Raw genomic sequence first — 18,095 nt, forward strand, 5'->3', positions numbered from 1 at the left:
TAATATGCTATCTCCGATTTTATATAAGACCTTGTTTGTAGTCTACAAATAAATTCTTATAATTAGGACAGGAGGTAGTAGCTTCTACAATTAAAATAACAAGAAGCATTGTATTCTATGCTTTGAGAATTACCCATAAATTTATTCAAGTCCAAAGTTGTTACATCTCCTTTATTAACCCATTATATGTCAATTGGAATATTATAATGCATTTCCAAACGTTTCTGGGTGAAAATTTTTAGTTTCAAAATTTTTCTTTTTATTCTGTCCATATACTGTTCATCCGAATTTAGGCCAACTTTGAAAATTCATAACTAATTCCAAAAAAATCGAAACGAGATGGTTCCAATTTTCACGTGAAGCTTGCCAAGAGTTCTATAGAGAGAGAAAATTTGTTGGACTCAATTCCCTCTAGAACAGCAGCAGAAAATTCAAAAAAGTACACTGTTCTTATGGTCAATTTTTGAATTTTTAGTATTTTAGCCTAACTTTTAAAAGGCATAGCTCTTAGCACACAACTCCAAATTTGATAGTTTACTACTTGATTTAAAGCTAAAAATGAGATCTAATTGCCTGCAAAATCTCAGGTCTAGATTCCATCATTTGCTAATTATTTTATGTGTCACAAGCTTACCCGCGTTTAGGGTAATTTTATCCCTTAATTCCATCTTTCTTGAATTTTATTTCCTTTTTCCTCTTTCCATGCCAATTGGACATTCTACCACTCAATGTTTCCGCATTTGAGCATGTCATAACAATACAATTTACATTATATCTATTACGCCTCCTTTATTATCACATCATACATCAATTGGAATAATTAGGAACCATTATTCAAGTCTTAAGTATGAGAAATTTTCAATTTCACAATCCCCATTTTCCGGATTTTCGTACGCTATTTACAGCAATTTAGGCCAACTTTGAAAATTCATAACTAATTGTAGGAAAATCGAAATGGGATGGTTCCAAGTTCTATAGAAAGCTCTTGACATGCTCTTTAAAGGAAAAATACTCATTAATATCCAAATCTCATACATCATTCTCAGATTTTGTTTAAAATGGTACTGTTTATTTGGTCATTTTTCAATTTTTCAGGATTTATGCCTAATTTTGGATGGGTATAACTTTCTATACAAAACTCTGAATTTAATGAATTACTACTTGTTTTAAAGTTGAAAATGAGATCTATAAGCATGTCAAATTTTAGATCCAGACTCATCCAATTACTCAAAATCACATTAGTCAAACTTTGCTCCTAAAAAGTCAACTTTTATCTCTTTTCCATACCATTCTTACCTTTTCTTTTTCTTTTCCTTTCATCTAGCTTTTTCAATCATGGAACATATGTATAGACATAATTTCTTAGTCAATTGTCCATAAATAGAGTATCCTTAATCATCAATACAATATTTCAATATCGTTTACAATGATACACAACAACCCATAATAATTTACAAACCATAACTTCAATGATATTTAGCTTAAACTCTTTCCAATATGACTTCCAATCCTTTTCTCCTTGCCCTTGGCAACATCACTTGAGGTGCCTATTATTGTTTATGCACTGATGGGGAATGAGATTTCATAGAAATCTCAGTAGCAATGAATCATAATTATCATGTCAATCAAGCTCTACAAAATGTGACATGTTACAATGCATAATAATCAATTTCAAGACCATGAATAGCACATTATTCCATCAAGGAAATCAGTACATATTCACATTTCATATCAATGTGTATTTAGCCAAAGCATATCAAATATCAAAAAGCATTCCATACCATAGTATAAATCAATCAATGCATAGAAACATAGAGCAAGCAACATATGCACATTAAGTAAGCAAGAAAAACAATCAAATTAGATTCAAAGCTACCTCTTTTATACTTAAGCCAATCAGCCTCTTTAGTTCCTTTGAGTTCCTTCTTGTTCTCTTGCACAATACCTATCAATTCATGTATAAACACATTCTAATTTATCAATGATTCAAGCATAAATACTAATGCTTGACATTAAACTCAATTAAACCTCTTTTTTCCTTGATTTTTAACATAATTATTCCCTCTTTGTTTCTATTTATTTCTTGGTCCATCCCTACACAATTTTTCATGAGGAATTCAAATATGGAATCAGATTTTTGAAAATCAAACTTCTTTCCCATGAATTCCTCTTGGCCGAATAGGGGGTTTTAAGCTTCCAAAAATTCTATTTTTGATTCCAATGATTTTAAACACTTCTCAATAGTATATTCCTACACAAAAACATGTTTTAAACCCATTGGAATCATCGAATCAAGCCAAAACAATTTGCTTCTGCATGAACAGTGCTAGGCCGAAATGCACATATATAACCCTAAGTGGATTTTCTTCCAAAAACCAATCCATACACCACTTAATCTTGCTTATTCCACTTGGTATTTAAGGTTTCTATCCTTCCCTAAACCTTCTATGAACAGACCGAAATTTGGCAGCATCACACTTGAAATATTCAAGCTAAAACCCTTACTAAACAAGCTTGAAACTTAGGGATAAGGGTGCTTAAACATACCTTGATGTTTCCCTAGTAAAATTTGGATGATTCCTTACTCAAAGTCCTCTAAATTTTGGTCACCTTAGGTCTGGAATGAAAATGGCAGCACCTCCCATCTTTTTCCAATTTTTCCAACATCTTTCTTGTATTTTAGGAGGGGATATTTATAGAAAAATGAATATGCTCTTCCTCCCCTTAGTTGGACATCTAAAATGGCAGATAAGAGGGTGAGTTGGGAGCCATCAAATGCCTCATACCTTCAGATTAAACCATGTGTCTCAACTCTAGAATTTTCCAACAAATATCCTTTAATTTTGTATTTTATTTCATTAATTTTAGCGGGGTCTAGAAGCTGCACGAAATGGGCTTGGATTGGGCCTAATGTGGCCCCACAAATGGTTTAGGCTGGCCCAAAAAGATGGCCTACAATCCAAATCAAAATCCCAAAAAAAACTTTATTAGTTACTATTCACTAGTAACATTCCATAATTTTTTCAGACCTCCAAAAATTCATTTCTCTCCATGATAATTCACCTTTTAATATAATAACATGATCTGAAAGTTTTCAGAATTTTTTGCCACCTCTAGATATTTATTTTGAATTTTCTCTGGTTAGGCCTTCATCGGTGTCACTGCAGGAAAATAAATTTTCTAAAATTTATTCCTGAGCTTCCAAGGCCTAAAACTAATTTTATAAATTCAAAGAAATATTTAGATGATTTCTTAATCTTTTTTCCAAATTTATTGAGGCCTCCAACTACTTAAAATAATTATTTTCCTTTAATTTCCCAATATTTTCCCAAAAAACCTTTGTTTACGGGAAATTCCGTAATAATTTGTTTTCACCATAATTCCACCTTTCAGGCCTCAACAAAGTTTTCAAAACCTCTAACTTATAATTTTACCATTTTTCTGAAATTTTCTAGAATTTTTTTTTCTAAATTTTCCATTTTGCCCTTCCTAAACTGATAATTACGAAAATGCTAACCTGGACTTTATGGGGTTTTACCTCAAAAGTTATGTTGTCTCTCCATCTAGTTTCTACATTGGCCCTCATTTCAATTTTTAACTTCCTATGTCCTGGTGAAATTTCTCGGGATGTGATAATATCGTCATTCATAATTCATTACAACTTAACACAAGGTTCATTAAAACATTACATAACATAACATAGTGATATTATTTCCATAATGCTCTTCTATCCCAATACCAATTCCTTGCTTTGATCTATGGATGAGCCATTCTCTATTTGAGATACAATTTAACATAAGAGGAATAAGATTTCGTAGAAATCTTAGTAGCAACTGAACTATAATTATCATGTAAATCAAGCAAATTACAATATGACATGTTATAGACTTCAAGACATTCTCAACCCATAAAAAAACCATATCCAACAACATACTAGGAGAGGAACATTAACACTTTCACATTAACACAATTCAATGCATTTGGCCAAAGCATAAACCAAGGCTATCCAACCAACCAAATCACAACACGAGTTCTTCAATCCAAGCAACAACAAATCACATTAAACAAGTCAAATTATAATTCAAAGCTACCTTTTATCACTTAATTAATTTGGTCTCCTCAAGGGACAATGATTCTCCTTGACTCCTCCTCACAAAGCCTATTAATTCAAGCATAAACATAGTAATAGCCAAACCACTTAAACATAACCTTTAACTTAGCATTTTCCCCCTATTTATTTGATTTTTCACAAAATAATTCCTCCATTGAAATCAATGATCTCTTGACGCAATCCTACATAATTTTTCATGAGCAACCCGAATAGGAAATCAGATTTTTAAAATTAAACTTCTTCCCCTCCAAATTGAGTTGGCCGAATAGGGATATATAACTTTCAAAAATTTCATTTTTGATTCCAATGATTTTAAACACCTCCCAATAGTATACCCCTAAACAAAAACATGTTTTAAACCCATTGGAATCATCAAATCAAGCTAAAACAATTTCTTGTCTCATGAACAGTAGCTGGCCAAATTGAAGCTTAGAAACCCTAGGTTGGTTTTCTTCTAAAAATCAATTCATACACCACTTAATCATGCTTATTCTACTTGATTTTTAAGGTTTCTATCCTTCCCTAAACATCACATGATCCACCGAAATTTTAGCAGCATTTCCCTTAATTTTTCATATTAAAAACCCAACCAAAACTACCTTAAAATTTAGGGATAGGAAGGCTTGAGCATACCTTAATGTTCTCTTGATAAAAACTGAATGATTCCTTGCCCAAATACCTCAAGATTTTTGGTTGACTAGAGCTGGAACCAAAATGAAAGAACATCCCCTTATTTTCTATTTTTCTAACATTTTTTTGTATTTTGGGGGGGTTATTAATAGACCAACCAAGCTGCTCTCCCCTCTGATTTTTGGATGCCTAAATGGCAGAAAAATAGGGTGAGTTGGCAGCTATCAAGTGCCACTTAGCTTCAGATTTAACAATGTGTCCAAATTCTAGAGTTTTCCAACAATTATTCCTTAATTTTGCATTTTATTTTAATTAATTGTGGAGTGGTCAGCAAGCAACAAAATTGGGCTCTCTTCTAGGCCCAATATGCGTCCTACAAATGGCTTGGGATGGCTCAAAAAGATGGCCCACAATCCAAATCAAAATCCCAAACCAAATTTCAAACTTTATTGGTTACTATTCACTAGTAACATTTCATAATTTTTTCAGACCTTGAAAAATTTATTTCTCCCCATGATAATTCACTTTTTAATATAAAAACATGATCTGAAAATTTTCAGAATTTTTTTCCATCTCTAGGTATTTATTTTGAATTTTCTCTGGTTAGGCCTTTATTGGTGTCATTGCAGGAAAATAAATTTTCTAAAATGTATTCTTGAGCTTTCAAAGCCTAAAGCTAATTTTATAAATTTAAATAAATATTTAGATGATTTTTTCATATTTTTCTCAAATTTATTGAGGCCTCTAAATAATTAAAATAATTATTTTCCTCTGATTTCCTAATATTTTCTCAAAAAGCCTCCGTTTATGGGAAATTCTATAATAATTTATTTCACCATAATTTCACCTTTTTGGCCTTAACTGAGTTTCTAAAATCTCTAATTTATATTTTTCCTATTTTTTGGAAATTTTTTAGAATTTTCTCAAAATTTTCCGTTTTGCTCTTCCTAGACTGATAATCACGAACATACCAGCTCGAACCTTATTGGGGTTTCACATCAAAAGTTGTTTCGTTTCCCCATCTAATTTCTACACTTATCCCAATTTTTAACTTTCTAAGTCCAAATGAAATTTCTCCAGATGTGACAAAAGTCACTGGTGGGATGCGCATATACTCAATGCTCTTCAAATGAAGAAACACTTCAAGCCCTCAAAGGTTCAAACATTGAAGTCATTCTTGGTGTTCCCACTCAGACGTCAAATTCAGTTACACTGCCGGATGAAGTGAAGTCAATCCCCGTGATGCCGGAGCATCCGCCTTCCTTCCAGCGATAAAAATCATCCAGAACTCTATTTCTGCAGCAAATTTGCACAAATTACCTCACTACTTCAAAACTCTTACCCTCCCGGTAATGATGCCTTCACTGATGCTGCGAGTGGCTTTCTAAAGCCAATCATCACCTTCTTATGCAACAATATAATGAAGCAGCGTTTCTCTCATGGGCCTATATAGGACGATCTCCGCGGAGGGACAAAGAGATTTAGTGGGATGTGCATTTTCAGAAAGTCCCAATAATAATTTTGATATTTTCTTAAAAGTGCCAAGGGATGATTGGATTTAGGTTTTTTTAAAATTATATCACGAAAGAGTTTGTTTGTTAATTAATTTTCAGTTCTAAATATAAAATCTACTTTATAGTACAAATTGTACTGCAAAATCTTATATTTAGAATTTGACGTAACAGATTGACAATCACTCTTTGAAGGTAGTGATTATTATGTCTCAACGTTTTTATTATTATTTTCATGCCATATATTTCTAAATGTTAGTATATCTTTATTATTGAAGTTTATTTTTTCTTGAACAAAAAGATAATCCAATAATTTAATGTGACACTTCTAATTCATTGCTAGTAGCAGGAAATACTACTGCCCGAGTCATTTTAATAAGGCTCTATTAACAAGTTCTTGTGTCATAATATCTCGAGAGCCTACCCTGGTCCCGCCCAAAGAGCAAAGATAGTCTCATATAAAATACTACTTCGGTTCCTAAATACTACCTTTATCCTTAATATAAAAGCTATTTAGACATTTAATTTGATCCTAAATATAAGATTCTAATTCACTTTGTCTTTCATATTTATCCATTTTTTCTAAGATAGGTCTTGTAGTAATTGAATATGTAAAGGTTTCATCAAATAGTAGTTCTAACTAACAAATATAATTAGCAAAGGTATTTTAAAAAAGATAATACTTATTTATTACAAATAACTAAATTAACTAATTTTTTTCATCTACTCAAATTAGTTAACTAACTTTTATATTAAGGATCGGAGGTAGTATAAACTAGTTGAAGATTCAATTTGCCATTAAATATAAGACCTCAACTCACTTAGTCACCCATATTTATTCATTTCCCCAAAGTAATCCCTATGACAATCACACATATTAAAGGGTTTTCATTCTAATGCATATGATTAACAAGGCTATTTCATAAAAGATAATACTCATTTATTACAAATAACTAACTTAATTAATTTTCTTAATATTCGCAAATTAGTTTTTTAACTCGTATATTAAGGACAAAGGTAATACAAATCCAATTACAAGTGCATAGCTGAATCCAACACAAAATTCCATACAACATCATATAGTAAGTAGCAACCCATGTAATCAGGACACTAATCTCACTCGTCACTAGAAAATGCAATAGAGCAATGCCAATATAGGTATTGAATCTCTTGAGCTCTTGAGAGCTTAATTAGTTATTTAGGATATTAGTTAAAAATGACAAATACAAGTCAACTATGAGGATGCATGTGATTATACTATCCAAGCCCAACTATCAAACTATTCTAATTGTTTATTTGATTTTTCTTTATGAAGTTTAAGTATAAATGAGTGTAAAATAACGAAATGAATCAAACAATATGCAATAGAATTCCCCTTATAATTAAGAGCTACACCTAACCTTCATTACCTAATTAAATTGTGAATCCATACTGAGCTCTGCTTCATCTGAGTACTACTCGGACTATAGGGCAACCAATTTACTGCTCTAAACTTCCTGTAATACTACAACAAATCAATAGCACCACATGCTCAATTCCTTGGCTTGATTAGACAAAGCGATGCATTCAAATTCATATCCCAGCAGCATTAAATAATGTGTTGCTCTGTTCCAGTAAACTCAATCATAAAAATAAATTCCACCGAAAATAAAATGCACGATGGAATCTACAAAAATAATAAAAGCTCAGCCACAATTCTAATACATCACAAGTCTAAATCAAATGTTCATCAACCGTTTCATATATGAAATCACAAATTTTCCTTTAGAGTCACAAACTAATCATCTATATATAACCTAGACAACTAATTGTGAAACATATATCAAGGAATAGAAGATAAACTAAAGGATTCCCTTTTATAGCAGAGGCTCGAGCTTCAGTCTAAACTCCGAAGAGGGCTGGAAGATTTAGCTGGTCATGGTTCTCAGTACAGTTCGCCAAGCTACATCCAAGAACCAAGCCATCAACACAACTATGAAAGAAGAGAAATCGAGAAGAAAATGTGATAGATGAATTAGGATGCTGAGGGATGTTGCGAGATGGAGAGAGATTGGGTGAGATAGAGAGAGAAATCTGGGCTTGAATCTCAACGGTGTAATCCCTGTTAGTTCGAGCGAAAGCCAGCTGGCAAAATGGCGATGATGATGTTAGTTTGAGTTTGGTTGTTTTTCTTTGCATAAATATCCTCCCATTAGAGAGAGTCTTATTCGAGACATTGTAGGGTATTAAATGTGGACATCTTTCCCAATAAAAATTTGAACATTAGTTTGTCACATTGTAAGAGACCATTCCGTTTTGTTAGACTCAATCCCATTGATAAGTTTGGTAGGTGTTGATCAATCAAAATATCATCTCTTGGCTGACCCCCAAATGGGATTTTCCCCCCTAAAGTATAAGCAGTCTCCTATTAGAAGTAATCCTATTTAAGGTATTGTCAAATACTAAATGTAGGCATCTAATGCAGTAGAGATTCGAATCTTGATTTTTCATGTTGTGAGGAATTAATCCATTTCGCTAGCCCCAACTCCGTTGGTCCCAAGTGGGATTTTAGTTTCTCTCCAATTCTCTTCACCTCTATTTTCATCATTAAAGTTTGAGTGCTCCAAATTTCATATTTCATAAAATAATTTTATAAAATATTTTTTATCATTGTTTAAAATTACCATGGCTAAATTTAGTTAGTTTAATTTTATTTATTTATTTTATTAAAATTTAACATCTTTTTAATAATTTTATAAAATATGAAATCTGGACTATTTATATTTTAATCTAATGGTTAGCATGGAAAGTGGAGAGAATCCAACCTACCCAAAACGTGCGTTTTGGGTCTTTCCCCTCTTTAGTCCTTTTTAGACGAAGTTTCCCTCAAATATTCTTCTAAATTTTTGCGACAAGCATTAAAAGATTTATAATGTAATACCTCATATTCTTAATATAAGAGCTAGTTGAAAATTGAATTTAGTCCTGAATATAAGATTTTAATCTATTTTATCTCTTAAATTTGTAACTTTTTTCCCCAAAAGATCTCCATTGACTGCAAAGGATTCGTACTGAAAATACAATGCATATAATTAAATAAGATAGTCTAGAAAGGCCAATACACATTACAAATAACTAAATTAACTAATTTTTTAAATATCTCTAAATTAGTTATCTAGTTTTTATATTAAGGGTAGGAGGGAGGCAATCAGTCCTTGTCATAGTGGAAGAGAAAAATAAATTGGTCATTCCTACTGAAACGTATAAGAAACTTCAAGATTTGGAAGGGACAGCTCAATTAGCGAAGAAATTTAGCGCCGCCAATCACTCAAAAATTTATACGCTTTACATTGAATTCGCCTGTAAAGTATATAATATGATCTTCTGCAAGAAATGGAAATTTCCGAGTTCTTCAAAAATTAAAGTAGATCTCATACTGAGAAGACAGAAGAAGACTTTTTTTTTTTCTTGTCACACAAGCGTGTATGAAATGACTTTTTGGATACGTCCAATGTTGTTCTTAAAGTGGTAGAAGTTCTTTATATATATTTCCTCCGGTTTGAAATATAAGATAAATTTTATTGGAGGGTTTTTTTTTTATAAGATAACATTCATTTTCTGTTTAAACATTTAATGAGTTTTTTTAACTTTACCTCTAACATATATTCTCTTTTTTCTTTAATTCATTTATTGCATCTTTTACTTATTTTCTTTATTAATAAGGACATATTTAAAAAAAAATACATGCTTTACATATTTATTGTTAAATTTATTTTAACTAATTTTTTAATAAATATAAATGGATAAAGTTTATTCTATATTTTGAACTGAATTGAATGGTATTTTATTTTTGGGAAACCAGTATAAGTTCTTTTTCTTATACTAGGGAAAGTAGAAACCAATATTGAGCTTATCATCGTGCCCTTGTAATTAAATCACAAACAACTGTCAAAATGCCAAAATGAAGAAATCATTAAAAAAGCATAAGGATTTCTTTTCCTTAAAAATAAATATTTTAGCTGTTGACATTTTTTAGTGTTAAATTTAAAAATTTTTATTTTATTATTGATAATTTAAAAAGTTCGACTAGTTGATATATTTATTAATTATTTTTACTCTATATATTTCAGTCTTGTAGCCTTTTTGCTCGAAATCAATTTTTACTATTTTTTTTATATTTATTATTCAAAATAGTTAATATATAATTAAAATATATTAATTTAATCACTATCATTTCAACCACTGCTCAACCCCAGTCCCTATGTTTAACTACTATTAAACAATGAATCAATATAGATATTTCTAATACCTTGCTCCTAGTTTGCAATTGCCGAATAGAGGACAACCAACAATTTATTTATTATGCATGCAACTTGGGAGGAAGAAAACAAAGAAATTCACCACTCATCACTGACTTTGACCTCTTCCTCCGTCAAGCAGCCTCGCTAGTTGCAGAAGAACAATGAATTCATAAACGTATAGTTGAGGGAATTCAAAATGAAATGCCACACTTGAGACGTGATTGACGGGTATATAGTTTAGACTTTGCCATTAATTGAAGTGTGACTTGCCAAACTCTATTCGCTATATATATAAATGCTGCCTTGAAGTGCACAAAATATACCATAAATAACTTTCTAAGGAATACGAAAGTTAAGCAAAATCATGTCTTCCATAGTACTGCTTCTTCTAATACTATCGTCCATTGCACTGCAATTTACAGGTCTGTTCTCTCTCTCTCTCTCTTCTCTTCATCTATCACTCTCTCTCTATCATATATTGATGCATATATTCTAACAACTTCTATTCAAGTATTTCCTGGAATCTATTTTTTGGACCTTTATTCTTACGTACCAAAACAACATTTTCTGTCACGGCACTATACTTAATCACCATTCTGTCCTAACTTATAGAAAGGTCATTGTTAGACCTGGCTAAATATTTCTCTTACAGAACTATCAAATGTTCAAAAGCGGTTGAGGCATTCATTAAAAGAATATATAACATATGGGATATTGACGTTCTCATTGATTTTTTTTTTTTGTTTTCACCCATATTCGATACATCACATATGTTAGGAGAATGAAAATTTTAATAGAAAATCTATATTCAAGATTATTTTTTTTCAACTCTTATGACCCTTTACAATTTGAGAATTACCAGTTTAATATGTTCTATATATTATATGCAGCTGTGAAATCCATTGGAGTGTGTTATGGCGTAAATGGAGATCATCTGCCAAGCAGGCAAGAAGTGATAGACTTATACAAATCCAGTGGCATTGGAGGGATGCGCATGTACTTTCCAGATGAACAAGCCCTTCAAGCCCTAAGAGGTTCAAACATTGAAGTGTTGCTTGATGTGGCTAAGGAAACGCTTTCCTCACTCTCTGATCCTGCATCAGCCAATGAGTGGGTGAGAAAATTTGTAGTATCCTACTCAGATGTGAAAATCAAGTACATTGCTGTGGGAAATGAGATTAGTCCTAGTGACGTAGAAGCAAAGTATATTCTACCTGGAATCCAAAACATTCAGAATGCAATTTCTGCAGCAAATTTGCAAGGCAAAGTTAAGGTCTCTACAGCAATAAAAATGGATCTACTTGAAAACACTTCCCCACCCAATAATGGCAAGTTTAAGGATCCTGCAACTCCATACATAAAGCCCATCATCGATTTCCTTGTCAACAATGGATCACCACTTCTCGCTAATGTGTATCCCTATTTTGCCTACAGTGATCCAAATAGCAACATTCCTCTTGACTTTGCCTTGTTCAGACAACAAGGAAATGACCAAGGTTATCAAAACCTGTTTGATGCAATGTTGGATTCGATCTATTTTGCTCTTGAGAAGATAGGAGCACAAAATTTGCAGGTTGTTGTGTCTGAAAGTGGGTGGCCTTCGGCTGGAGGAGATAAAGGGCCTAGTGTTGATAATGCACGTACGTACTATCAGAATTTGATTAAGCACGTCCAGGTTGGGACTCCAAAACGTAATGGGCCTATTGAGACTTACTTGTTTGCCATGTTTGATGAAAACCAAAAGCAAGGTGCAGAAAGTGAGAAGCATTTTGGTTTGTTCACTCCTGACAAGTCGCCCAAATATGGAATTAGTTTTAATTAATACTGCTAAGAAAGGAAGAAGAATAATAATTTGTACTCTTTGTTTTGCTTGGAATAAGCGTGCCATGAGCATGCTCATGTTTCTTTTTGATTAATGTATCGAGTTTTCAATGTTCAGAGTTAATTCTAATAAAACATTTTCTTAGTTACAGAAGCTCTAATAAAACTTGTGTGCAATGTTCTTTTTGCATTCCTAGTTAGTTTATCTTTGGCTGCAAATGTTTGATAAAAAAATGAATTTTGGCTTTGTTTTATGTTTACTTTAGCTCAATTTAGAGGAAAGTTTAAGAGTCAACTTAAAGGAAATTTATTTGGTCATCCCTCGTGAAATGTCCAAGTAATTAACTGTTCTAATCAATAGCCAAAAAGTTTTGATCCGCCATTTACGAGAAGGAAATTTATTTAATTTATCATTGCCTTGCAAAGTTTATTGACTAACTGTGCTTTTGGAGATTTGGATTCGTTTCACATTCTAAGATATATATATATATATATAGAGAGAGAGAGAGAGAGATCGTTCTTTTGCAAAGTTTAATGAATTATGGATGTTTTTCCCCTTTTATTTTGATCATTTAAATATAGTGATCTTACTGACATTTATCTTTGAAATACCGGCTTTAGTTAAAATTAAAAATAGCAAAATTTAATTAGTTCAAGTTTCAACTAAATAAAAAATATAAAGAAATTAAACTCTGACAAAAAGGCTCCGTGAATGAGATGTGAAAGTTGTTAAAAATACATCTGTCACGGTCAAAGTCATTAAATGATTGATTTTCTTTTATCTATCTATCTACTTTCCTTATGAAATCTCGTAATGCCCGATTAGCTGTAGATGGGTCGGGTGTATAATCCACATTTTAATGGGCTTCGGTTAACGCAATATTGGCCTGCCAGGATCACTCCTTCGTCTCCCAGCAAGTACTCTGCTTTTCCCCCACCGTCTCCAAGCTGTGCATCAGTGCATGTGCGCCCGCACTCCACCTCGGTCTTCTTACCCACCGTTGTCTCCACCTGCAGGTTCAGTCTGCGTGTTCCTTCGCTTCTCCACCTTAGCCTTATCACCTGCCATGTTTGATCTGCCAAAGCTTCATCTTTCTCCAAATCCAGAAAAAATTCATGTGCGGCTTCTATATCCACCTTGTGTTTGCAAGATCGTTGTTGTCCCAACCGACTCTCTCGCTTATCTAACAGTTTGGAAACTGCACTGGTGTCACCGTCTCTCGGAGAAGACACGGCCCTGGATCGATTACCGTTCAACACATTCTCTGTGAACTCCCACTCGATTCAGTCTTTGTAAGTTGGGTCTTGCAGAACGAACTTGGTCTGCTAGCAAAACATTGCAGTTAAAAAATTAAATATGTTATCCAGAAACTGTAATCCCCAAATCACGGCCATGTTTTTCACTTTTTTGGCTCTTGATTCCAATGCCCAACGATCAATGCATTCCATATGGTTTTTGGGATTAGCATTTGGTCCACTTGACTTCTCATGTGATGTGCGGTCATCTTTGGAATGTTTGAGGGGAAAAAGAAAAGTATGACTTAAACATCCCGATTTTGATTTTGAATCTTTCAAAACAAAATTATGAGTCAAACAATTGATGATTGATTTCAATTTTGATTTTGAATCTTTCAAAACAAAATTATGAGTCAAACAATTGATGATTGATTTCAATTTTGATTTTGAATCGTTTTGGTCTTGATCCTAGCAACTTAATTTGATCTTTTTGATTTTGGTCTTTTATGGATTTTGGTTTGTATTTCAGATTCAAAATTTTTATCACACCATTATTGTTAATAATCAATCATTAATTTATTGTCGTACGTAGCTATTCAATTTCATCCATTTATAATTTTACCCATTCATAATCAATCAGATGTATGACTCTTAGATTGGCTATTCAACGTCACCCGTTCATAATTTAACTGTTGGTTTAATGACTCTTAAAATTTAGGCCCTTCTCAATTGTAACAGCTGGGTAGAATAATTGTAGCTTCCCCCTTGAATACACAAGACGTACGAAATAATTTAATTCAATTCAATTAGTACGTTATGTAAACAGTATATTAATAACTTAATTATTATTAATTAATTAATAATTGATAATTGATAATTAGTTTACAACTATTTTTATTTAGTGCTCATTGACATTCATCTCACCCTGTTTAAATACTGTACCATATACCTGATAGTTCAGTTTTGTTAACTTCACATTCAACATATGGTAATAATCTCATTTTCCTAAGCTCCACTTCAGCTTTAGATTTGCTTACATTTTACCAATTGTGCTTTCCTTCTTCAATGGGTGACGAGAAGATCATCATCATATTATGGCTAGCATTGCGTAGGACGACATCAAAGATATTGACGACAGTAAAGATATATGAGCTATTGTTGCCATCCGTGCAAGTAGATAACCATCCTCATCTCGTATATAACTTACAATTAAAACAAGCATAACAATACATGACCTGCAAAAACATGACATGCATAACAACCAACCATCCGTGCAACGCACGGGAAGAAGATCCTAGTTATTCTCTCAAGGACGAGCATGGCGACTATTTGAGCGCCTACCGTTTTGTCATATGTTTATATTTTTTAATTAGAAGTTTGTAGAACTCGGTTATTTAGAGTCTACGGAGAATTTTTCGCTTATCCACTTTGCCACATCCACCCCGTGCTGTCTAGAAATTACAGAGATTTGTATTTGTATTTTTTTAAAATTATTTTTAAGTTTTTACTCATCTTTTAAAACATGATAGACTAAAATTTAAATATTAATTTCTCTCTTTTTTCATTTAAAAAGATGAAAAAGAATTTATGAGAAAAATGTATAAAAAAATCAGTAAAAACTAAACAAAAGTATTAAAGTCCAATACTTTTTTCTTTTCTTAACTTAAAATAAAGATAAAGTTATTTTAGGACTCATACTCTCTTTGATTCTTATTATATTATAAGAGATTGCTAACTAATTTACACATACTAATAAAAATAGTTAAAAATATTAAATTTGTCATAAAATTTGAATGATTTTCAACTCATTAACTATACTAAATTCTAACATTGTATTAATTTCTACTCTCTCACTGCCATTATTAAATATAGACATATATATAAAAAAATTTAAATACTCATTGAAACTATCATAGGTTACTATAAAAAAGACTAAAAATTTTTTTCTAGAAGGGGTCTTATAATAAGAACTAGAGGCAGTGCATATTTTGATGATTTTTCTTCAAAAATTCTGTGATTTATAGAGGGCCGTGAATCATAATTGCAGAATAGAATGCATCCAAGAAATTATTTTAGATCTACACACAAATTGTGAGAAGGAAACAAAGTAAGAGCCCGCCGTATTATTTACTTTAAGTTGTGACTATTAGGTACTGTTTGATATGAGGACAATGCAGGGGAGGGAAGGGGAAAAGAAAATTTTAATGAGCTATGTTTGAAAAATCAAAGAAGTGGGTTTTTAAATTTTAATAAAGAGAAGAAGTAATATAAAGGAGTAAGACCCCTTTTTTAATTTTTTAGATCGAGTTTATTCAAATTTTCGCTCCCTTTCCCTTCTTTCATTTTCTCTCATACCAAATGGATCCGTAGTGTCTTTTTCTTAACAACTTGATACGTTTCCTTTCCTGTGGCCTACTTGCAGATGAAGAATGAATTCCTTTGAGCTGTAGTGATATTTGACGGACTTAAAGTTGCGTTTGGTAAGAAGTATTAAAAATTAGGAATTAGGATTGGGATTGGGACTGAGAAAATCTATTAAAAGAATGTTGAGTATAAAAAATTGCTTGTTATATGAGATTAGCCAAACTCATGTATGTGGGATTGGGGAATACCATAGGAGAAGTGGTATTCCCTAATCCCATATCTATGGGTTTGCCTAATCCATGTAACAAACAATTACTCATGCTAAATACTATTTTGATGATTTTTTTCAATGGCAATCACAATCCCTATCCCTCATTTTCAATGCTTCGTACCAAACGGGACCTAAGAGTATTGGTCATTAAATATTGAAAGGAAAGATGAAATTTAGATATCGTTTTGGGAAATTAATTACATTCAAGGACCGCCAATTTATGAAATATGAAGAAAAACCATTTTTTTAAAAAATAAATCAACAAAAATGCACTCGTGCAGCTGGCAAAGCATATCACATTTATGAATTTCAAAAGCTTAGATGCAAATCTTGAAAGCTTACTTGTAAATCTTGAAGGATAAATTACGAATCAGTTGTAAATTATGAACTTTTTGTAAATTTTAAAAGATTATATAGTTTTAAAGTATTGGAAAATAATTGCAAATATTAATTAGAAGATGAGTTACAAATCAATTATAATTTTTTTTAACAAAAGTACGTATTATTGAATGAATCAAGAGCGAATTACATGCATAACAAGCCCAAAAAAATCAGCCTACACCAACTCAGTCCATGGAGCCAGTCCAAGACAGATTAACATTACAATGCTTAACAACTGAATTTAAAGTATCAGAGCCCAAAATTTGCTGAAAACCAGACTTCATTGCATACCGTCTCATTCTTTGCACAAGCTGCCAGGTATTCTTCTAGTCCTATTTATAACTCACTTTCAGTATATTTTATACAAATCAAAAAAAAAATTTTAAACTCCATTAACTCTCATTTAAAATTTAACAAATTTTTTAATTTTATCTCTATTTAATATACATTATATCTTATATAAACAAAGTTAACATAATAATAAATAAGGGGTAAAATTATACATTTATATAAATTTCTTTCAGTGTCCTATAAATATGACTAAAAAATATCTTTTCTCTTTATCCTATAAATAGGACTAGAAGAGTAGTCCGCAGCATTATTTCTATTCCTTGACATCAGAGAGAGATTAATGCGAGGCCTACGTTGGGGCATTTGAAGTATGTCTGACAAAAACATCCCCACATTGCCATTCTATACAGTCAGAAGAGCATTTCTCCACAGCTTTATATAATTCTAGACAATCAGTCTCTATGCAGACAAGAAGTGATAGGTTTATACAAATCCAATGGCATTGGAAGGATGCAAATATACTACCCAGATGAACAAGCCCTTCAAGCCCTAAGAGGTTCAAACATAGAAGTGTTACTTGATGCGGCTAAGGAAATGCTTTCCTCACTATCTGATCCTGCATATGCCAATGTTGGGTTAAAAAATTTGTAGTAGCCTACCCAGATGCGAACATCAAGTACATTGCTGTTGGAAATAAGATTAATCCTTAGGACACAGAAGCAAAATATATTCTACGTGGAATGCAAAACATTCAGAAGGCAATTTCCGCGGCAAATTTGCAAGGCAAAGTTAAGGTCTCTACAGCAATAAAAATGGATCTACTTGAAAACACTTACCCTCCCAGGAATGGTAAGTTTAGTGGCACAGCAAGTCCATTCATTAAGCCAACTGTTAACTTCCTTGTCAATAATGGAGCGCCACTTTTTGCTAAGGTGTATCCTTATTTTGCCTATAGAGACCCAAATAGTCCTCTTGACTATGCTTTGTTCAGACAACAAGGGACAAATGAAATAGGACATCAAAACCTGTTTGATGCAATGTTGGATTCTATATATTATGCTCTTGAGAAGATAGGAGCACTAAATCTGCAGGTTGTTGTATCTGAAAGTGGGTGGCCTTCGGCTGGAGGAGATAAAGGGCCTAGTGTCATCAAATTAACGGAATTTAGTGACAAAATTTTCATCATTAATCAAAATTAG

The 18,095-nt window shown here is 32.2% G+C and overlaps 1 protein-coding gene and 1 pseudogene across 1 annotated transcript; both read left to right on the top strand.

Annotated features, from left to right (window-relative positions):
• Nucleotides 1-10,851: 10,851 nt before the first annotated feature.
• LOC114754125 (glucan endo-1,3-beta-glucosidase-like) lies at nt 10,852-12,519 on the top strand. Its single transcript, XM_028942868.1, has 2 exons — nt 10,852-10,954; nt 11,423-12,519. Exons 1-2 carry the CDS (start codon nt 10,897-10,899, stop codon nt 12,352-12,354), a joined length of 990 nt encoding a protein of 329 aa, XP_028798701.1. The 5' UTR covers nt 10,852-10,896; the 3' UTR covers nt 12,355-12,519.
• A 666-nt stretch (nt 12,520-13,185) lies between these two features.
• Nucleotides 13,186-18,095, top strand: LOC114754144 (glucan endo-1,3-beta-glucosidase-like; annotated as a pseudogene).

The sequence above is a fragment of the Neltuma alba genome, unplaced genomic scaffold (genome assembly GCF_004799145.2).
Source record: "Neltuma alba isolate B1F8T4 unplaced genomic scaffold, ASM479914v2 tig00010087_pilon, whole genome shotgun sequence".
NCBI classification, from domain to species: Eukaryota; Viridiplantae; Streptophyta; class Magnoliopsida; order Fabales; family Fabaceae; genus Neltuma; species Neltuma alba.